The 23,333-nt window shown below is 38.3% G+C and overlaps 1 protein-coding gene across 2 annotated transcripts; it reads left to right on the top strand.

The window, feature by feature from the left end:
* The first annotated feature begins 16 nt into the window (after window positions 1-16).
* irf4a (interferon regulatory factor 4a) lies at window positions 17-10,424 on the top strand. 2 transcript variants are annotated; one of them, XM_068701553.1, is made up of 9 exons: window positions 17-366; window positions 1,047-1,253; window positions 1,507-1,693; window positions 2,396-2,478; window positions 2,597-2,711; window positions 4,090-4,170; window positions 5,364-5,762; window positions 6,821-6,933; window positions 7,880-10,424. In XM_068701553.1, the coding sequence occupies exons 2-9, from the start codon at window positions 1,056-1,058 to the stop codon at window positions 8,027-8,029; spliced, it is 1,326 nt and encodes a 441-aa protein (XP_068557654.1). In that variant the 5' UTR covers window positions 17-366; window positions 1,047-1,055; the 3' UTR covers window positions 8,030-10,424. The 2 variants fall into 2 exon arrangements, with proteins under 2 accessions (XP_068557654.1, XP_068557653.1); XM_068701552.1 differs by having other exon boundaries at window positions 18-366; window positions 2,597-2,771.
* The last annotated feature ends 12,909 nt before the right edge of the window (window positions 10,425-23,333 follow it).

Genomic DNA, 23,333 nt, shown 5'->3' with positions numbered 1-23,333 from the left:
GCCTCGATTCAATCTTTCCCCAATAGCAACATTATACTATTATAGTGAACAGCTGTCACTGAAAATTAGGCTGAAGGCTACTTATAGGCTGTTTGATGGCAACATATGTGGGGTGAATATCGTCGTGTTGGTAACATGCACAGGTCACTGTTCCGATCCACCGCGGTGTCTGCTCGGGGTGTCACTAGAGGGATTCCCCACCGAAGTGCTGCGCTGGAGATGAGTTTCACAGAACTAAGCTTCGATCTCCTCGTGAACTTCTCGGAGCGCGTGAAGCTCCTCCCCCCCCCAACAAATCAAGACGTGATAAAGGACACCGAAAAGCGTCAAAAGAGATTTCAGCGGGGAGAGCTTGCATGATTAACGGTAAGCGGCAGCAACTCCTTTTTTAAATGACTGTATTTTCCACATTGAATTCAATAAAGACTTGTAATTTAACAAATTAACCCCAATAATTTCAGTCAGGAGAAAATAGGTTCATCATTAATTTTAGAATTTCTGGTATTTACATAATTGTTAAATTTTATTGAAGTTGAATTATTGTCCTATGGTTTGAGAAACATGTGATAAGATAAGTCTTATCAGCATATACTCCAACATGCATTGTTGTTAAAAGTCGTTCTATAATTGTCTTGTGTTTCTATTTATGCATGTGTCTCAAATGAGTCATATCTCTTTTCACTGACAGACGAAACTGTTAAACGTGATGAAGAAAGTACCACTTGAACCTCCACCCTCATACCCGTCCTTTATAAATCAGCAAGACCAAAAGTGTCAAAAGCATGAAATGTATTCAAAGTGATTTCTAATATTACAACTATAATGAGGAGAAGTTATATGGAGCACAAGCTAACCCTGCATCTCTTTTATCACTAAAAGAGTTGCAATTGTAACTAAAAATTGTAATAATGGTACCCAAACAGATGGACCTTATTCTTTCAGTCTTTCTCGGTTTAATTTCAATGAGTGAATCTTACATGATAAAAAGTAAAAAAAATGCTGTCACCTAACTGCCTGTTTTGTTATGCGCTTTTGTTTTATTTTAGTCTGCAGAGATGAACTTTGATGAGGACAGTGGCCTGTCAGTCAGCTGCGGCAATGGGAAACTGAGACAGTGGCTGATCGATCAGATTGACAGCAGGATATACTCCGGCCTGGTTTGGGAAAATGATGAAAAGAGCATCTTCAGGATTCCGTGGAAACATGCAGGAAAACAAGACTATAACAGAGACGAGGATGCAGCGCTCTTCAAGGTCCGAACATCCCACCCATATCTTCTCACACTGCACCTGAAACCTCTAACGGTTCCATATTCAAACACACTATTGGATATGAATCACCAAAAACTGTTGTAATGTACTTACTCAGATTTTGTTTACTTTTTTTTGTCTTTGCACACAAAGTGTTCATGCAATAATCCATTCTTCAGAGCCCTACAATTGTACAACTCTTAGTCGGCATGACTAAAGAAGAAGTGTAAATTAATCTAATCAATAAATGTTTCAGGCATGGGCGTTGTTTAAGGGAAAATATAAGGAGGGAGTCGACAAGCCAGATCCCCCCACATGGAAAACCAGACTACGCTGTGCTCTTAATAAAAGCAATGACTTTGATGAGTTAGTGGAAAGAAGCCAACTGGACATCTCAGACCCCTATAAAGTCTACAGAATCATTCCAGAAGGAGCGAAAAGAGGTAAGTGTATGTCAACATCATCCATCGAAACTACAGTGTAGCTTGTGAAGATTACATTAAGCCACAATATGAGGTGTCTGATGTAATTTGGTGAGTAAAATGGTGATAGTGACTGTGAAATCTAAAGCCCATTGCAATGGTTCATTTATATACAGACCCCTGGTGCATTTCACACAGAATCTCAAATTGTTTGCAGACTATTGGCAACTTTTCACACACACACGCGCCACTGCAGTTGTTTCTGATGAGGCAGGAAGCACAAAGGAAGCCAAAGCATGTACCAAAAAGACCGTAGAGCTTTTTTTAGAGGGCTTCGGTTAGTAAGCGCAGGGTGCACATAACACAATCAGGCGACCTCCAGCCTTGCATAACTAAGTCTCTGCCATCGTACAGCAGTTTTTGTCACACCAGAGCAGTTTTTGCTCTCAAAATGAAAGCAGGACCTCACAAGTGCATACACATATTCACAATTTGAACCTGCCAAAATGAGTTAGGTTTGTTAGCTTCATAGAATATTTTGCCTAATATGTTCTCAGTTTGTTGTTAATCTGCACAATACAACTATTTGATCATCCTGGATTATTGTCAAAGATGTTAGTTCAGTGTTTGTTTTTTTTGGGAGGATTGTCTTCAAAACAAAGTACGGACAATATTGTGGACTAATTATCTGACAAATGCATTTCTAATTTTGTATATTTACAGGACTGAAGATTAACATGGAGGAGACACCACCTCATGTAAATGCCCTTGGCTATATTCCTCCGTATACGTCTTCACATGACCAGGTCAGCATGCTGGTCATGAGCGCATAAATTAATGTGTAGTATTACTGATTGCAAAAAAAAAAAAATGTTGTTTAGATGTCAATTTATCTGACTGAATGTCCATGTGGTTCTTTCTCAGGTATCTGGCTATATGGTTTCTCAGGAGAGAAGGGACTGGAGAGATTACTCACCCTCAGAACAGCAACCTCTTCCTCCTTCACATCAGCACGGGCCACATGCAGAGCTGCAGTACGGTCAGTTTCACTACCCATCAGCGTTCAGCCGGGCTTGGCCCGGGTCACACACAGAAAATGGTGAGATACGTCCAGGATGATCAAACTAGAGATAGAAGTGAATGGATGGATTTAATCATTGCCTCTGTATGTGAGTGTGGCTGTAATGCTCAGCATATGATGCATGTCTTATCTTCAATGTCACTTTGTCTATATTCTAGATTTTAGATTGCTTTAATATCTAGAATTATGCTTTTTTAAATTTGTTATAATGTTGTCACTTTACTGACATAAAATGTATAGAGCGCTTGAAATCACGCTTATTTGTTTCATCGATGAATTTAAGCTTTAACAGGTCATCAGGTAGTGTCAGTGACTGTCATTTAGCAGTCATTTAGCAGACTTACAATTCAGTTAAGTGTCTTGCTCAAGGACACATTGACATGAGACTAGTGGAGCAGGAGCCGGGGATCGAACCTCTGATTGAAAGATAGCCCTGCTCTCCACTTAGCCACGGTCACCCCGTTACAACTGTAGAAGTTATCACAATCCTTTTTAGTTTACAGTGGAATTCAACTTTGTTCTTTAAGGTGGAAATAAACTCCACAACCACATGTTTGAAGACTGTTTTTATCGCTAACTTCTTAATGCATAAACAAGAACAAGGGTTGTATAAACCCCATGAATGCCTGTGGTTGCATTCAGGTGAGGTAATTGGGAAACTCCAATTATAGTGGAAGAAGACTCACCATCAATTTGAATAGTGTTAATCATTACAGCTATCCTAATCGCTCTAGAAAGTATTATTATTGAACCATTATTTAATTATAATACTGAGCATCAGCTGCACATCTGTTATACATTAATTTGATCTTCTCACGTACAAAGAAAACATATATATATATATATATATATATGTATATATATATGTATATATATATATATATATGTATATATATATGTATATATATATATATATACATATGTATATATATATATATACATATGTATATATATATGTATATATATATACGTATATATATATATACATATATATATACACGTATATATGTATATATATACAAATATATATATGTATATATATATATATTTGTAATATATATATATATATATATATATATGTATATATGTATATATATACAAATATATATACGTATATATATATATATTTGTAATATATATATATATATATACGTATATATATATATATTTGTAATATATATATATATATACGTATATATATATATATATATATATATATATACAGATTAGACTTCAATAATAATAAAAAAGCATTCACCCCTGCAAAGCGGCGTAATGCCCTATGACATTCAGTACTGAAATTATGACCATTATTTATTTGATTTATTCTGCGCAGGTTTTCAGCTCTCCTTCCACACCTACTTTTCAGAGTCCCAGCCACCTGTGTATTCCATCAACCAAAACAATGGCATAACAGGTAAATAATCATCTGGGGCTCATTTAGAGAAAGACGCACGCAGAAGTTCTCTCACATGCTTGTTTACTATTTTGAAAATATTTGCATTTACAGATAAGAAACTACAAGAACGTTGTACAACACTTACTTCCCTATTCTGAAGAGCAGCAGGCCATGATAGTATCACACAATAATAGATTATAAAAAAAAAGGGTTAAAAAGATGCTTGAAATATTAAGAGAGAAGTGAGTAATTATCTGCATGCCAAGATCATTGAGAACAAAGTTGTGTAGCGCCATTTGTATCATATTTGATACGTGAGTTTCAGAGACCTCTACGTAATTAACATGAGCGATACTTTCCTGAAAAAAACTGTTGTTTACGATCCTATACATGTCTGCTGCCATCTGGTGGAGTTTCCATGCACTGCAGGCAGTAGCAGGCATTATCATTATCATAGCATTCCATTTCCATCAAATATGATACAGCAGGTTTATAAAGTAATTATTCACCTGTGAATTATGCACTCTGGATTATGCCATATCACAATGCCAAATACACTGTTTTGGTCATTTAATTAAACTAATTAAAGGTATATATTGAGTGGAAATTTATGTTTTTTATTTATAAAAAAATCCTTGGCTATCATAATCTTTTGTTATATTGCTAATTAATTAATTAATTAATTTAAAAAAAGAAATTCAGAGTAAACACTGCACTGCACAGGCAATCACTTCTCCCATGTCTACTGTAGGAAATGTAAAGTCCATGTTTGCCTGAACAAGGACAGAAACTGTGTTTTGCCACGAGGCGAAACACACAGGTTGTAAAAAGGTTGCTGTTTGGGAAAAAATAAGAACCAAACCAACTGAAATGTTCCAAATGTTCCAAAAGCAATGAACACCATTAGTTATTGTTTCTAAAATAAACATTGTTGTGATCAATAAATTGATGAATATGCCTGATGTATCAAATGTGATACAAAAAAAGTATCATATATGTAAATACCAAAAAAAAATTTTTTTTTAATTTCTTTTGACTAAAGGTCCAATAAACACTTCAATATCAAAACATCAGAATTTCCTGAATATTATATGATGTGTCAGGCTTCACAGGGTAGCTTGTTATTCCAGGGCTGCCATCAGATCCGGCTGTGAGGTTCAAGTTGTTTCCTACAAGGATGTGTCCGCTAAATGCTCGTCTCTTTCTTCCAGATTTTGGCCTGCATGTGTCCCTATACTACAGAGAGTCTTTGGTGAAGGAGGTTACCACCAGCAGCCCAGAAGGTTGTCGGATCACCTCTCCTTCCTCCGCCTCTCCATCCTCTTCTTCCTCCTCTTCCCCATGCCCAGAGGACAAGCTTCATAGCGGGGCAGAAGTCATCCTTTTTCCATTCCCGTACCCCGAGTCTCAGAGGCAGGGTGCTGAGATGCTTCCTAATGTACTGGAGAGGGGGGTGCTTCTGTGGATGACGCCTGATGGCTTGTATGCTAAGCGCCTCTGCCAGGGACGGGTTTACTGGGAAGGACCTCTGGCTCCTTATATGGATAAACCCAACAAGCTGGAGAAGGAGCAGCCATGCAAACTGTTTGACACCCAGCAATTCCTGATTGGTAAGCAAATATGTTTCCGTTGTGTTCGGTTCACACCTGCAGCTTTGGAAGCAATGGCAGAAACACATCGGCAGTATGATGCAGTTCATAGTCAGAGAATGGTGGTATTCAGAGAACGGCCAAAAAATATAACTTCTCCTCTGAGGACACATTTAATATTACCAGTTTTCTGTTTTACTATTTTGTCATTCATTATCTGTTCATACACCAGCCATAGGAGGACATGCATTTACACTTCTGCTTACTATTACATCGTAGATGAACAATGTATTAGTTTATGCACTGCTCATACTGTAGGCTTACCACTGGGAGCAGCCGATTAAATCTACAATTTAGCTTGATCTTAAGCGATGCGTCATGTTTTATAGGACGATCATACGTTTTGTATGGGAAAGCAACTTAAGCTCGATGTTAATTCAAAACTAAAACACTTAATTTTTTTTAAGGAAAATGCTTTTCACAATTTTACAGTCAAGTTCTAATTAAAACTACTTGACTCTGTCAGGCTGAGATTATCGTCTTGAATAGTTATATGTTTTATCCTGTAGGTGTAGATGCTCTTTGGTAACCGATGTCATGGATTTGGGTTTTACTGCTCATTAAACTCTTTCAGCGATCAGAATAACTAATGCTCTAATAACCGAGCTACTTTAGCTACTTACATTATGACGATGGTTGTGGTCCTGTTGATGAAGGCTGTGATGTTAATGATCGTGATGAAGGACAGTCTGCAGTTTGCTTTAGCTGGGTAAATCCCGCACAGTGTTGAAGTATAAAAGGCTCGTCACATTTTCAGCAGGGGGCCAAAGTGTGTGAAGTCCCCACCCACCTCCTGTGGTCCAACACACTGTATGACAAGATGGTGTTTTCTGAGCCATTTCACACCCAAATTTCCATCATCCAGATCAGTGGTTTCCAGAAAAAGACACGATGATAAGGGAAAGTGTTGTGTGTTTTTTTATGTTTAAAAGTGGTATGCTGGAGTGTGTGATAAGTAGCACTAGGTGGATTTGTTCTGTAACTGATCCCCCTGTCTTTTCTTGCTCCTCTTCTCTCAGAGCTTCAAGAGTTTGCCCACAATGGCCGACATTTACCGAGACACCAGGTGGTGCTATGCTTCGGAGACGAGTACCCCGACCCGCAGCGCCCGAGGAAGATGATCACAGCACAGGTAGCCATCCACTAGCTATTCCATTCTCAGCTGGCAAAAATATAAGTTAGACTTATTTGTCGCTCAACAACCATGTATATTGGCAAATTCATATATGGTTGCTAGAAATACTACTGTACTACAAACGCAAAATGTCGTAACTAGTCTACATATTTGGTTAACATTAACACCTGAATTTGACTTTTAGTTTACTATATACCAGGTAAATGTGTAATTTCTGTGAAAACACCTTTTGGAATTTCTGCTAAACAGAGTTAGAATAAAGTCAAACTGCAGCAAAAGCAAGAGAGCGATATATGTTGCCAGCTGGTGAGCTAGTCATAGCTAAAAGTTAAATTTACTCATCGACTTTCCCTGGTTATCTGTAATTGAAGATATCCATTTAATATGAACTGACATGTTAGGTATTTAGTTAATTATTCCCCTTCTTATATATGGTCTATGACTATAACACATAAATGAGGCAGTAGTTAGTTACTGGGTAAGGGTAATTAGCATAGCTAGTTGAATTCAGATTGGTTAAGCTGCCATTAAATGTACTAAATTAGTTAATTACATTGAATGCAATAGCAATATGAAAAGTATTTTAATACGACAGACAGACACCTATCAAAACAGAGATGCATTTAAGTCGTGGACTGTCAATAAGCAAAATAAAGTTTACAAGAAAGCTGCAAGAAGTGCAGTATATGCATATTTGAGGTATTATGTAGGCTCTATGATAATAACCCTATCTTTATATATAACAAATAATGAACCTGAAAAGACATTAACTGAAGGCATCGTCGGGGCGCGGCATGCTAGCCAACCAGAACATGCACTTTCTCAAGTTCGCTGCTTCTTTAGATCACTTTAAATACTGCTCTCTTTCTTTATAGGCGTCAATAGGATAACATAATTCATCAGTCACAGACATATTTCATACATAGACCTAATTTCATTTTAGGTGGAGCCAGTGTTTGCCAGAAAACTGGTGTACTATTACCAGCAGAACAATGGCCACTACCTGCGGACTTTTGATCACGCCCAGGAACAGAACACATCTACAACAATCGACTATCCTTCCCAGAGACCGCTACAGCATATTCAGCAGTGACAAGCACGCACACACACACACACACACACACACACACACACACACACACACACACACACACACACACACACACACACACACACACACACACACACAGACACACGCGTGTGAGGGCATGATTGTGAACGTAATCCACTGACTGTTTCTCACGCCTTGTTACTGCAGTGTACTGTAAAAGGTAGAAGCTGTCATGGAACCGAGGGGGTAAAGATGGGGAAGACCCTGTTGTTTTCACTTGCACACCTATGCGTCGTAGTCTTTGTGTCTGTGACTGCAGAGTTAAGTTCTTTTTTTCATTTTTTTCTACAAGTATTATTGTGACAGTGTGAAGGATGCGGTTTGAGGGTGAGGGGATGAGCGGAGGGCGAGTGAGACAGGAAGCACGAGCACAGGTGCACAGGAAGAATGGCCCCTAACACAAACACTGATACGTCAAAGGGACAAAACTCAGTGTGAATTAATAATTATTGTATTTTCACAGGTAACAGTTGCCAATGTGATTGGTGCACTCACACACTGAAGTGGCACAATCACAAACTCTGCTTTTTAAGCTCCTTCTGTGATTCAAAACTTATATTGAATACAGTTCTTGATGAGCAAAATAACAAAATTTGCATGGTGCGCAAGTGTCAACAATATCTAAGTCCATTGTCGACCTCAATTCTGTGATGGTGGTGTAGTAGAGGAAGCTGTTATACAAATTCTCTATCTTTTGGCTGTATGTTGCAGGATGCACTGCCGAAAATCTACTGAATCTGGTCATCTTTTAAAAATATGTGATTCCTTTAAATGACATCAAGCTGAACATTGTTTTGAGATGATTACAGAGATTGTAAATATTCATTTTTTTCTATTCATTGTTTGTTTTTTTGCTTTATCTTGTAAAATACTGTATAGTTTTACTTCTTCAGGTGTCAGAAACAATCTGATTTGAAAACACCACCTTTCGATTGAACTTCTAACAGTTTATAGAGATGAAACTTAACTAAACATGGCTTCATATTCGATGCTCACAAGCGAAAAAACAGGTTGGGGACCACTGGCTTACAACTCATGATCAGAGAGAAGCTTTGGCCTTAAGGTCTGTGTCACCAGAAAGAGTGGGTGGCCTCGACCCGACTGGACTCAAGTAGGTTGACTGGAAAAATCGCATTCATCCCGTAACTTGCAAGGAACCCGTTACCTGGAACCCGTTACCTGTTCCTCTTTACCTGAAACTTTAGGCCTCTCAAATGGGAAGAAAAACTACCTTTGTGGTCAGCGTGCAAGTTGAGCCATGGCGGAGGCCTCTGGTTCCCATGCTGATAACTGTAGAGGTTCACATACTGGATGTAACGCCCACGCAAATCTAAGATCCTAACAACCTACAGAGGAATGTGTATGCATCATAAGACGTATGAATCCAATAGTTAGGATAATGCTATTCCTCAAGCTTCTGAAGTAATAAAGAGTGATGCTGCAGCAGAAGGGATACATGTTTTGTTATGTTTTATCCTCTGTGGTCCAGAGTTTCGATCTCTGCATTTACTTCCCTCTCACTTAAACCACATCACTTTCACAATGGCTTTAAAAGTCTGACCAAAATCACAGGCAGGAATTTTTGTGTGTGTGTGTGTGTGTGTGTGTGTGTGTGTGTGTGTGTGTGTGTGTGTGTGTTTCTAAACCATAATTAATTTCTGATTCTGTGCTGGGTGAAATTTTCTCATTATTTCACAGTCAGACTCCTTCAAAATAAAACTTTTATAGTGAAAATGTTACTAGCTCCATGTACAGTGTGCTGTTGTGGTAAACACTGTGTGTGTGTGCGTGTGTGTGTGTGTATGTGTGTAGTAAAGGACCATGTGTGTGTGTGTGTGCATGTGTGTAGGTGGGTACAGATCCGTGTCACGCAGTTGCACTATTACTGTTATCAGGAATTGACATTTATGGATAAAACATGTGACTCCCCCGCCTACAACACCAGTGACTCAAACACAGACAAGCACACCCATTGCACATCGTACTTTACAGTTACAGTAAAACATTCAAGATTAGCTGCACAGGAAATCACAAAATAAGTGTACACTGAAGAAAATGAAGTCTGTAATGCGTTATAAACATAATTATAATGTGTTATAATCTGCAAATATTCACAATACAATACAATACTAGTATAACACATACAGCATTTTGAAATTACTTTTATGCTCAAGTATCATAATTCGTTATAATTAATGGTCACTCATTTTTTGTTAAATCTGTATGATTATTATACACATGGGCATAATAGAAAGAGTTGCTGAAAGTTGGTCCGTATTTTGTACAACATGTATGAATAATCACAAGGAATTGAGATTGTAAAGAGATTAATAAATGGATACGCGATTTGTTTTGAAATAAACACACCAGTCTTCTACTTCTCATGTCTGATGTGCCGTTTTGTCTTTGAGCTCTTTTTTATTGTCAAACAAAGGGAGGGAGAACGAGACTATACTTTTTAGTTTAAAAAAAAAAAAGAAGACAAAAACAGAAAAAAAGAAAAGCTCACTCACACATGGTGTTTCCCCCTCTGCAGGAAGCCACATCATTTGTAGTCGGGCTTCAGTTTTTTCCGCCTGTATGAGCCGTTAAGTGACATCGCCTTATTCCTTCAGTCAAAGCTTTGAAACAAACAGTTTAGTTTTCTGATGCCGCAAACATCACCGAAAAAAAAAAGGTTTTACACAGAAATGAAACAACCACGAACATTTCAAATGCAACACTTTCAAGTTCCATCTTGACTCAGCGATGATTAATCTGTCTGGGCAAATACTGAAACATTATTAATGTGCACTGTGACAATCTTTATGCTACTTTTTTCCACCTCAAAAGAAAGCAACAAAATAAAAGCACAGTAACATTGTATTTATTGTTTAAATATCTCTATATTATTCTGTTAATGCTACTTTTAGTACCCTTCACACATGGATCATCTTATCATTTGGGCGTTTCACTGCCACTACAAGAGGCATCGACATTCACACTTACTGGAAAAGTAGTTCATAGTCTGATGTTCATTTTAAAAGGATTCTGTGAAAAAGCTCACAGATTCAGAAATCATTGTTGATTTTTTTTTTTTTTATCTATTAATGCTTGATGAATGCATCAAGGATCTGAGGCAAGAAAAAAAAAAATCTGGGTGTATCACAATAAAAGTGTAGCGATGTTTTGCTGACATCTGCTGGTTAGCTTGGTTGTAGCTAAACAAGAAGCTCTGAATTTAAAGGGATGATCAACAAGTTAAAAGAGAAGAACAAATACGTGTTTCTGCTGCATAAAATAATGTTTGTTGCTAAAAAAATTCTTCTCATAAAATACTTGATAATTTCACCTCTTCAGGCCTTTTATCAATTATTTCATCTTTGATGAGGAGACGCTAAAACTGTCGGGAACCACTGGGACACGATGCTAAATCCTCCCCACAGTTACAGTTGTCTACTCCACCCCCGAACTCCAGTTAATAAAAATCTCCCTGTTCGTTCTGGGTTGTCCGGTCATTAGTTGTTACATGCTGTATATGACATGGCTGGTAGTAGTTCTAAAGAACTTGAGACATTGGGGGCATGAGGATACCGTCTACCCATCTTTAGCTGTCACATAATGTCAGACATAAAAAAGGAAGTCCAGGGGTTAACACTAAAACAAAAAAAGAACAAACAAATAAAATGAAATAAATCAAATCAAATCTGGTTGGTCTGCTTGCTGGTTAGATTTCCTGCTCACTGAGAACATACCTGTGGTAATTCTACACTAGACTCATGGTCCATGACCCCAGTTTATTTAGGGTCAGACCTCTGCCCTGGATTTGATGACAGTCCTGTAGTCAACTCCTACTTGTTGACCTTGTGGTAAGCAACGTGTTGAGCTCATTCTCCCTTTTTTTTTTTTTTTTTTTTTTTTGAAATGAATTTTGACCCCTGAAAATGATGCTGCAAATCCACCAATCATCACTTTCAGGCCCACTGCGGATGCTGTGTTCTTATGAAGCAGTGGCTGATGGGAAACAGACTTTTGTAATGGCAGAACAGAGGACAATAATACTGACTTTTGTAGGTGTGGCTGAGTACATGTCATTACTCTTTATTATCCTTGTATTATAATGCCAGTCACTATCGTTATGCTATTATTATTAATATCATTATTATGAATTCTCAGGATATGACCTATAAGGCATAAGACTTGCTCTCCTTCACCAGTAAATATAACTGTTATCGCTACAATTAATCGGCTTGAATTGTTCTCAAGATGTCTGTGTTTATCTGAGACTCTTCAGATAACAACGTACTTGACCGAATACATTATGATGTCGGAAAAGCAATAACAGTTGTCGGATAAGGAGCAGCAAAAGTAATGGAAAACAATCGGATGACCCGGGACACCAGCGTAAACAGATGAGGGCGATAAGCAGAACAATATGGTGGTCTACCTGGCACTAATGCTAGAGCAGGACTGCTTGTTTAGTTTGGCTGGGAACTCACAGAGGTTTTCGGAGATAAAGGATGTTACACTATAACGTCATTAGACGAAGTAGGAAATGCTGCATTTTCCCCATAATCGAGATTCCCTCCAGAGACACACAACAGAGATACAAAGTTACCCAAAGGGACTGTGCATGGATGTGTATGCAGTGAAATAAATGACCAGCAGGGAGTGATCTACCATCGGTTGGTTTGCTGTGCTTGAGCCGGAGAGAGTGGAAATATGAATTCTCCACATGCAAAGAACGACATGATGCTCACACATTTGGGCGGATGGACTGCAGTAATCAGTGCATTCACAAAACCCTTTGATCACTCTTACTGGTGCAGGGACGTGACTCTCTGTAACACCCATGGCTCAACATACAAACATACATCCACACATGCATACGCACGCACACGCACACACACACACACACACACACACACACACACACACACACACACTCAAATTTATTCTGAATGCCCTCAATTGATTTGGATTCATCAACATTATCAAATCATGCTGTCTCTGGATTTGCTCCTATAGCATTTTCCTATCAAAATAAATAGTTTGTGACTCCACTTCTTTCAATTTCCATTCTTTCTAAACACAGTTGCTTTGTCTCGAGTGTCAAGTGACGGGCAGAACCAGTGCTGACGGAGAGACGGAGGTGGTCAGAGTGACAGCTCGTGGGCTGTGTTGCGTGAGAGTGACTCGAGCTGTTCTCAGACTCTGTGTGGTCTGGGTGTGTGGTCTCCAGCTGATGGGCTGGGAGGAGGACGGGAGAACCCTCTGAGTGTGTGTGCGTGTGTGTGTGTGTGTGTGTGTGTGTGTGTGTGTGTGTGTGTGTGTGCGTGTGCGTGCGTGTGCGTGTGTGCGTGCGTGCGTGTGTGTGTGTGTGCGCACGCTCATATGTTTACTTTATCCAGAGTCAGGTTTGGGGCTCTCTGTAGCCATGGCTTGACTAAAAAGCTCTGCCTTCCGCCACTCAGCAGCCCCGGTCTGAAGGATAAACACATCCTGCCACTACTCTGCCATGGCTCATCTAAGGATCATTTTTATCCATGTATACATGTGAGACCTGAGAGACCTTTAGGTTAGAGGGTCTTCGGCTGGTGTGTATTTTCTGAAACTATAGCCTTGTATAGAGTAATTGTTCGACTGATTTTTCATAACATTATTGGATTAGAAATTGACACAATTCATTGATCTTACCTTCAGAGTGTATTCATAGACTTTTAGCATATTTGCACTTGTGACAGGTGTAACCATATAGTCATGATTTCTCATCATACTTATTACTTTATATTTTTTTTTTTACTAATCCTTTGCTTTTAGCAAAACATCAGAAGCATGCCACGTTGCATTTTACCAAAAACACATTACTACATATAAACCTTTGAATCCTTAAATCAGTAGATGACCAGATTCTTTCTGTCATTTATGCTCTGAAGTAAGACATGCATACATTTGTTATGACTCAGCACTAAGCATAGTGTAAGTATAATTATAAGTATTTATATTTTTTATGGGATTTCTGATGCTCTAAAAGAGTACAGCTCAGATTTGTTTTTCAATGCATCTTAAATAATGATCTCATGTTGGATAAATCTGGGTTTTATGTTTTGGTTGTCATCATTTCCTTTTTTTTTTTCTTGTTTGTAAATATTTTGACAAAAGTGTGAACTTGTTTATGACACAATCAAATCAAATAATTTTTTATTATTTAATTTTACTATATTTTTTTTATATATATTCCTTTTTTATTAAGTCCACAGACAAACCCAATTAAAAAAAACATACACAGAATATTTAAAGGTCTCACCTTTAAGATCATGAAGTGCATATTCACATTGAAGGACATTAGACCTCATACAACCTCGATCACGCTTCTCTCCTGCACACATACGCTCAACCATTGGGCTACTCTACACTCTTCTCCCTCTCCCACAGCGATCTCAAGGGAAGGCTATGTAATGCAGCACTGCTGAGAACACGCCATGAAAATATAAATACAACCTCGCCGCATTTCAACCATGTAAATAAACAGGGCCACCCAAATTTCCAATTAGAACTGGTGTGGAAGGCAGGAAATGGGGTAGACAAGAAGAGACCACACCCCCTTCTCTCACTCCTGCAAAGAGCCCAGGTCCAGGTCCAGGTCCAGGTCCAGGTTGGGGACACGGGACAAAGGCAGAAGAGAGGGGAATATGGCATTCAACATCCCACTCAAGGCTGTTTTTGCACATCCCCCTCGAGCTCCACTGTGCTCCTCCTCATTACCTCTCAAGGATGGGACTCACAGTCTTCCACACAATTCAGATATGGACATGAAAAGAACGTGCGGGATTTGGTGCTTATACCTATGAAATCACTATAATCTTGGTAATACATAAGATTTTTTTTTTTTGGTTCACATGTCTTCACCTCACGCGCATTTAATTTTACTTCATTTTGAGAAGCCAAGCCTTACACCAGCTTGCCTTATCCGTTCCATCAAGGTTATCAGGCAATTCCTATCTGGCTGAAATGAAGCGTTCTCGCTGTATTCCACGTCTTCTTGGAACAGCGAGGCACCGTTATTACGAAGCTAAGCCCCGAGACCACCCAGGAGCCGGGGTCCAGTTGTGCGAGGCAGAGGCAGGGTCGTTGTTGAAATAAGAAAGACAAGCATTCTCGAAGGAGGGATGGTGCTTTGATAGTGTAGCGAGGTTCCCCTGATCGCCGCCGGATCAAAGTCTGATAGACTCCCTGGCATTCAGGTCGAACTCATGTGCCTGTTGGTCGATCGCTGCTTCAGCTGATGCCAGTTGGCAAACATCACGGGGCCTATTAGTTAACATAAACATACAACTTAGTGAAACTACCCCAGAGAGTCAAAGAGCTGTGTCATGAACGTCACTTTCACTCCACATATGGCTGCGGGATATCACCACATTTTTTAATGATTTTAATTCACCCGGAAAGGGCAGAGCTCATTTAGATAAAGTAGTAGCACCCACACAGATAGCCTGAAAAACTGTATCTTTGAAGCAAAATTCTTCCCCGTCCATCATCCATTGTTCAGTGTTTATGTTTGAGTGGTCTCTGACTGCAGTGTTTCTTCCCTCATAGGCTCCCAAACAGCCATACAGGAAACAGACAGTGTAAACACAGGGCTCAGGAGATCCTCTCTGCCTTGACTCTGAACTGCAAAACCTCAATGTCAACACACAGAGACACTGGCTGATGTTTACCATTTTCACTGTCCTAGTTCAGTGTGTTAGCATGCTAATTTTGCTAATTAGCGCGAGAAGCAACGTGCAGCTGAGGCTGATTGGAATGTCATTAGTTTTGCAGGTTTACACAAATGTCAACTTCATGGCGCAACTACAGGAAAAGTCAGGAGATCACTAACGCCATTAGGATTCATCATCTGGGCACCATGAATGTCTTGCAAACATTTGTGCTAATCCATTGTTTAGATCTTACTGAATGACTTAAAAAGATCGACCTTCTATTGTTGCTACAGGAAAGTTTGCACCAAAGTCATTACGATTCATCCTCTGGGGACCATGAGCATCATATTAAATTGTTGAGATATTTTAGTCTGGACCAAAGTGGTGGAGAGACCAGCATTGCTGTCTTCAGAGCCACACAGCTAACATGGCTAAAAAACTCAAATGTAAGACGATGTTCACATTAGAAGTTAGTCATGAAGATAATTAAGAATCATAAAGCTGCGTATCATGTCTGACTGCACAGAATAAACCACAGGTCAAAGCTCTCATGAGTCACAGAACAGTCAAATCCTGGAGATATACAGTCCATTAGGTCTTGCGTTTGCTACTTGACGTTCCACAGTTCAGGATCCTGCCAGACTGGATTGAAAATATGGGGAAACACAATAACGCAGCATTAATTCTTAAGTGCACCACTGCAATTACATTCTTTGAGGTGTAAAAATGAAAAGGACACACTGCAAACGCTACACCAATATTGACCTTCCATTAAATGAGACTTAAAGCTTTCTGTCCTGCTTCAATGTTAAGACCTCTGCAAGCCCCCGGGGGAATGTATTTTTAACAGCAGTGTGGTGGTTTTAACAACCTCGGTTAGAACAACATGCTGCAGACTGGTACAGCGCGGAAACACCCCGGTGCTGGATTAAATGGCCTGCTGAACATCAGTGGGAACAACTTGGAGATCTATTTGTCTAGAGAATGTTCATTTGGTGTGTGATATTAAAGATTAGCGACAAGCTTGTCCGTCTATGGGATATGAATGGAGCTCTTGTGCGCTAGGTTATAGTTTTAATGTTGTTTGAGTTAATCTCGTCTAAGGTTTGACTTTGTCTCATAACAGGGTGCATTGCTACTATGCAATATACTGTCTGGAAATATTTGGGATATTGAGAATGTGCAGAGTACTTTTGTTGTGACCATAGAAGGCAATAATTTAGTGTAATATAATTCAGTGAGTGTAAATGGTGAGATCCCTTGCTAAGATTTTTTTTTAACAGATTCCATTAACTTTTACTAAGTTTTACAACATTTTTTTGGGCCTGAATAAATAATGAAGTGTGTGTGTTTAAATTAGAAATGAATGACAATTTGAGGCACAGGCCAGTGCTGCAGTAAATGTCACTTTTTACTATTTCTTTTACTTAGCTTAAGAAACAAAAAAGATTACATAAATAGTCTAATAGTACCCTTTTCTGTGTTATATTATTTTTGGAGATAGAGGATAAATGGCAGTTAACTTGGGGTAAATTTCCTAAATTCATTTTCAGAATTGAAAATTATTATAATTTATCATTATTATTCTTTTAATTTTAATTTTATTTTATGAAACCATGAATATACATGTTCTTATTTCTAGTGACACAACCTGAATAGATGGTTTCCAATGAATGAAAACACACCAGATTCACCAAATAAATCAAAATCAGCAAACACTCAATATCTATGAGCTTTCTATAGCACTGCAACTTGCACAACTTGATACATTCTAAATGTATATTAATATCAATACTATTTAATATGTTTTGATATAGTGTATGATGATCTTCATTACTATCTTCCCACTCTGATTACATGGATGCATTGAGCCCGATCACTGTGCTGCTTGTAATATAAATTATATTTGTAAATATCTGCAATATTTGGGAAATATGATTTTTGTTTGCATTTGGATAAAATGCTTTTTTCTGTCATCGACCCCATTAGTAGAGGTATATAGTTGCTTTAGAACCATTGCTTAGTAATTACCTATTGTAATGCATGTAAATCTCACGTCTGAGCAGCTGAACAACTACATTTTTAAATATGTATTAAACTGTAAAAGTTTGTAATCTGTTTCATGGTGTTTATGTTGGATTATTGTACATCTTCTAGAGTTGATCTTTCCAACAACATCGACACTAAATGCATTTTTATGTTGTTACATATCTTATATATCATATTTCAGAACTTCTCAAAAGCCTACATGAGCTGCCAGCTATAGACAGAAACACTGGTTTGGCTTTTTTAAGGAAAGAAAAAGGAAATAGATATTTAGTGGATTCTATGCTTTGCTTAGAGGTTTATTATCACAAAGGAAATATAAATATGTATCTGTACAAACCACATTATTTGCACTTTGCCAAATACATATTACCCAGCTGTCAGTTTTGTAACAATTTAATTACCGGTCATCATATATGCACAATGTGACAATATTTAAATACGGCATTCTATTTTTATATTATATATTATTATATTACAGCATTTATGAATTTTTGACAAACAACGTGTCAGTTTACACATCACTTAAATTCATCAAATCATCGGCTCTTTCCAGCTGAGACACATGAGACCACCTGTCTCTTCTGCCCAACAGGGGGCGTGGTTGATCCCACCGCTGGGACCATTTTGAATTAACTTTCCAGTGTACTGCTCACCATAGGGATTCACAGGATTATTTGAATATCAAGCCTACAAGCAAGGAGGTTGGAATGGCAGATTGTTTGACAAATAACATTATTCACAAAATATGGCACGTTTATTCTGCCAATTCAAATCAAAATGTTATCATTCAAGCCGTTGATTTGAACCTCTGTGCACCTTTAACCCGCCCACTTAATGGACCATGGTGGTAGTACTAGGTGTTTCGTGTGTGTGTGTGTGTGTGTGTGTGTGTGTGTGTGTGTGTGTGTGTGTGCTATGGCATTTCAGTTTGGACAGCATCAGACCTTTGATCCTCCCAATGAGTGACCGCCTTGCTCTCTGGCACAAAGTTTATCTGTTCACTACTGGTGCCACATAACCACTCCTTCCTTTGGTTATTTTCATAGACACTCAGACATGACCTTGCAAACTCATTTGCAACTTTTCTCTATTTTCCATGTCATCAGTCAAATTCTTTTCACAAGACTATTTTCAGTACGCAATCAACATTGTAAATAAAAGTGAAAATTACATCGGCCTAGCAGGATTTCATAAACTCCCAAAACAAAAATCTGAAAGTGAAAATAAGTACTTGTGAAATGACTCCTTAATGTCACCAGAAGACTTAAGAACATATACTTACCTTGAAATATGGCCGAACTATACAGTCCAATAGTAGTAATTTCAACTCTCTACAGTACTTACTGTAAACATTATGTCATGAAGAAACCTTCCATAAAAAAAAGAAAATATTAAGTTATAGTATATTAAGTCATTATCTAACACTATACGTCAGAGAGAATAAAATACAGCATTTAACTAAATATAAATGCATTATAAGGCATGTGAACGCTGCACCCTCATAGGTAAATACGTAACTATTTGGTTATTAAATGGCCTTTGTCAGCTAAGATGATATCATCTATATTATGTAAGAAGCACTGTTAACGTTCAAATTACCCACACCTGGTTTCCAAAATGGAAACAATGGAAATAGAATTTAATTGCAGCCCAAAATAAATATGACATTTGCTTGCTTTCTTTAAAGTACCTTATTATCCTAAGTGCAACAATTACAGTCGTTGGCAAAGTCTTTGATCTCAGGCTCCCTCCAACAATGCTCATTAAATATATATATATATATATATATATATATATGTATATATAGTAAAAGCAAAATGAGAATCCAAGTGTAAACAGGAATGTAGCAAATGTCACTTGTACGGTATGCACAATGATAAGTAATACAAATATATACAGGTGTAAACAGGTTGTAAAAGAGTATACAAAGTATTCATAGTCGTATAGCAAACCCGTAACTACCCTCCTCCCTTTCTTCTTCATCTGTTGATTTCAATTCATCAAGATCGATTATGTGATCGATAAACCCCTCGACAATTTTCTGGAGCTGATTGAGTTTGGCAGTTTTGGCTCCTGTCTATCTGGTGGTTTTTGATAATATCACAGGCATTTCTAAATCAACAGTCTAAAAAGTTCAGAGCGCAACTCAGAGAGGCTGTGACACCAAATCTCGTTTGGTACGTTCAGTGCATCATCACAACAAGTTTAACACGATTGTATGAGTTTCACACTGTGATTCCTTCCATTCAGAAATGCTATCGTAGGAAATATTTCTCTCTTAAATTGGACATATCCTTATTTTTATTTGTTCACCTTTAGAGTGTGCTGTTGTGCATACATGTTAAACTTTGAACTTTGAGTTAAAACAATAACTCAGGCTGATAAGCATGGCGATATTTAATTTACTATTTTACATTAGGTTTTTATGCCGGTTTGCAGTCCTCCACCTGTCTTTATTCTCTCTCTCTGACTGCTCTTTGTCACTTGATTAAATAAACAACATATCGCTCGAAAGAAAGATTAATAGCCGATTGTTGATCATTTGTCATATAACTATTGCAGCCATGCGAGGACAATGCAGTCCAGGGTTTAACCACGGAACCTGGATCATATTAATCACATTATCAAACGCAGTGTGTAGAAAGTAGGAGTGTCACTTTAGCATTGAATGCCTTAATGTGGTTAATATAGTTGTCCATTATGATGCCATTGTAACTTGGACATTATCATGCAATTAGTGCCGCCTAGGTTTGCTTGTGGTCAGGCTATTATCAACAAATCAGAAGAAAAGAAGCAGACTCTTTACCTCCAGCGCTAGAGGGCCCTGCAGTCAGAGGTGGAGACCACTGCTGCGCCTCTATAGCGTGACTGAGCAGAACACAGCTGTCAGGAGGTGTGGAAAGGCCTCTCTGCTGCTCTCAGCTGTGAAAACAGTTAACAAGAAGCCCTTCACACACACACACACACACACACACACACACACACACACACACACACACACACACACCCTCACATACAAAGTCACAAGGCTTAATATCCCAATATATCTTTTTTTTTTATCTGTTAATGAATATCCTGATCATGTAATAGATTGCTGTATTCTCTAAAGTTCTTTGGCATCGTAAAAGAGAAATTGCTGCTGTAAAAGTACAGTTTGACCTAGTGTAGTACATCCGGAGCTGATAGCAGTGGGTCTAATTAGCCACAATACTGAGTCAGAGCATTCGCTTATCTAAATTGAGACACTACATGACGCAGCAGATCACAAGTTAGCTACACACAATTGGTGGCTGCTGCTGAAATGTGAATATAGTCTTTAAATATACAAACAAAACATCTCGCACACATATATTCTAATCTAAAACTTCACATTGTGTTTGCTCATCTCCGGCCTAGTAGGGGACATATTACACATAACGACAATAGTCTAACCAGGACATATCACTGGTTGAAGTCATGCCATGTGGGCTATAAAGAGGATATTGTTTCACCATTGATTATTCCAAAGAGTAATATGAATCCTTGGTTAGTATCAAATAAATACATTTAAAATGTAACCGAGGCACGGCCCATGAAACAAGTCATTTGAAGAGCTTGGTGAGGCTGCCTGGCATTATCATGAAGAGAGAGGGGGAGGAAGACAGAGAGGAAAACACAATCATACATCTCGTATCTTTAACTTGAAATCTTATCTCTGGTGTTCATGAATACACGTATAGAGCAAGTACGATGCACTGAGATAGACAAGCTTTTGTCTTCAAGTGCTCATCAAGCATCTTTCACCCTCTCCATGCACAATTGACCTTGTTGACTTAACGGAATTGTCTGTTTCTTTCCAAATAACAGTGAGTTCTTAGCATGTTCTGAACATATTTTTGCAAAAGGTAATAACAAACATTACATCTCCTGTCTGTTAAGTATATGATTTCTTGCAGTCCCTTTGAGATGTGTTTAAGGTCAGCGAGGTCTCGGATGGATCGATCACTGGACCGGTCTCTATCCGGACCTGGTGGGGTGTTCCTGTACCAGGAGAGTTGTGAACATGAGCCTCGGGCGGAGCCAGACGCAGGTTTGTTTATGTCCTTAAGCCCACATCGCGTGCCAGACAGGAGTCACCCATGTCAACACTGATTCCGAAGCATAGAAATCCCTTCCATAGAGACATTAGTCATGACTGTTTACTGTGTCTTACTCATCAGTTAGCTTATTAAGTAAGCTTTAAAATCCTCAGAAGAATAACACTGAGGAATTTCAGGGCTATTTGTAAATGTGTGCCTCGCTGCTTCTCCTCAGATTGTTTAGATATGGGCCTCACCCCAACTGACAGCTTCCATTCAAGTAATGCTGCTTTTATTGTGAAACTATTTCGCTGTCACCACTGAATTCATGTCTGTGTTTAGGTGCTGGGTAGGTTCACTTTTTCTTAACTGTCATGCAAACTTCATGCAAGATATTTTCGACTTCCTTCAAAATGTGAACGCGTTGGATTTTATTAGACATTTATTTTATTTGCGCTTAGGTTGCACACAAAGATAAAACTCATAACAATCACACACCAAAAATAGCTTTGCATGCTGCAAGGGTGTGTTTAACTGTCAGCCTTTGCCAAAATCATAATGAGAAGGTGTTCAAAACTACAGTTAACGCAACATGTTTTCAGCGGTTGCTTAGCAGCGTGTGTTTATCTTTGTATATTTTCCACTTTAAGAAACACTTATAAAACATAATTCAGTGCTCATGCACAGCAGTGATTACAGTTTCTAAAGAGTAGTTATTATATAGACAACGATGCTGTGCAATTACAAGCATCATTTATAGGACAAAAAAAAAAAAAAACCTGCTTTATACTTTCAGTTCTGAGGTCTTTGCGCTGACTTCCTGTCCAACAAAGAATTATTGTCCAAAATACATCTCTGATCTGCTGCTACCTTATGAATCATCCCGAACCCCTGAGGTCGTCTGGGACCGGTCTACTTTCTGTTCCCAGAGTCAGAACTGAACATGGAGAAGCAGCGTTCAGTTCTTCTGCTCCACATATCTGGAACAAAGTCCCAGAAAGCTGCAGGTCTGCTGAGACCCTCAGCTCCTTTAGATCCAGACTGAAGACTGTTCTGTTTGCTGCTGCCTTTGATTGAACCACATTCAAGGATATTAATCAATTTCTTGTATTTCGGCATTTTACTACTTCTACATTTGATACTACTGTATTTTATTTCTTAAACTGCACTGCAACTTTTATTCTATTTGTTTTAGCTTTTTTGTGTTTTAATGACTGTTTTTATTGTGTCAATGAATGCTCTTAATTGTTTTTAAATCTCTTTTTCTTTTGCCTTATGTTTTGATGCTTTTAATGGTTTTAAGTGAAGCACTTTGAATTGCCTTGTTGTTGAAATGTGCTGTACAAATAAACTTGCCTTGCCTTACTTTACACGGTTTGCCTACTATTCAAAGTGTAAGTAGGCAGAACACCTGTGGTATAAAACACCAGTTATTGAATAACCTACTGAACAACAATGTTTCTGTATTTATGTTACAACTTTTGTCTCATAGTCATCATT

The sequence above is a fragment of the Cebidichthys violaceus genome, unplaced genomic scaffold (assembly GCF_023349555.1).
Source record: "Cebidichthys violaceus isolate CVI_PGR_0920_01 unplaced genomic scaffold, fCebVio1.0.p SCAF_8, whole genome shotgun sequence".
Lineage (NCBI taxonomy): Eukaryota > Metazoa > Chordata > Actinopteri > Perciformes > Stichaeidae > Cebidichthys > Cebidichthys violaceus.
This window is presented reverse-complemented; position numbering and strand designations above follow the sequence as displayed.

What these genes read in the sequence shown, in the direction of transcription:
- irf4a (XM_068701552.1), top strand. Translation starts at nt 1,056, where the DNA reads ATGAACTTTGATGAGGACAGTGGCCTGTCAGTCAGCTGCGGCAATGGG. An exon ending in ATACGTCTTCACATGACCAG is followed by an intron (nt 2,479 to 2,596) that starts GTCAGCATGCTG and finishes GTTCTTTCTCAG; the next exon opens with GTATCTGGCTATATGGTTTC. An exon ending in CACCCAGCAATTCCTGATTG is followed by an intron (nt 5,763 to 6,820) that starts GTAAGCAAATAT and finishes CTCTTCTCTCAG; the next exon opens with AGCTTCAAGAGTTTGCCCAC.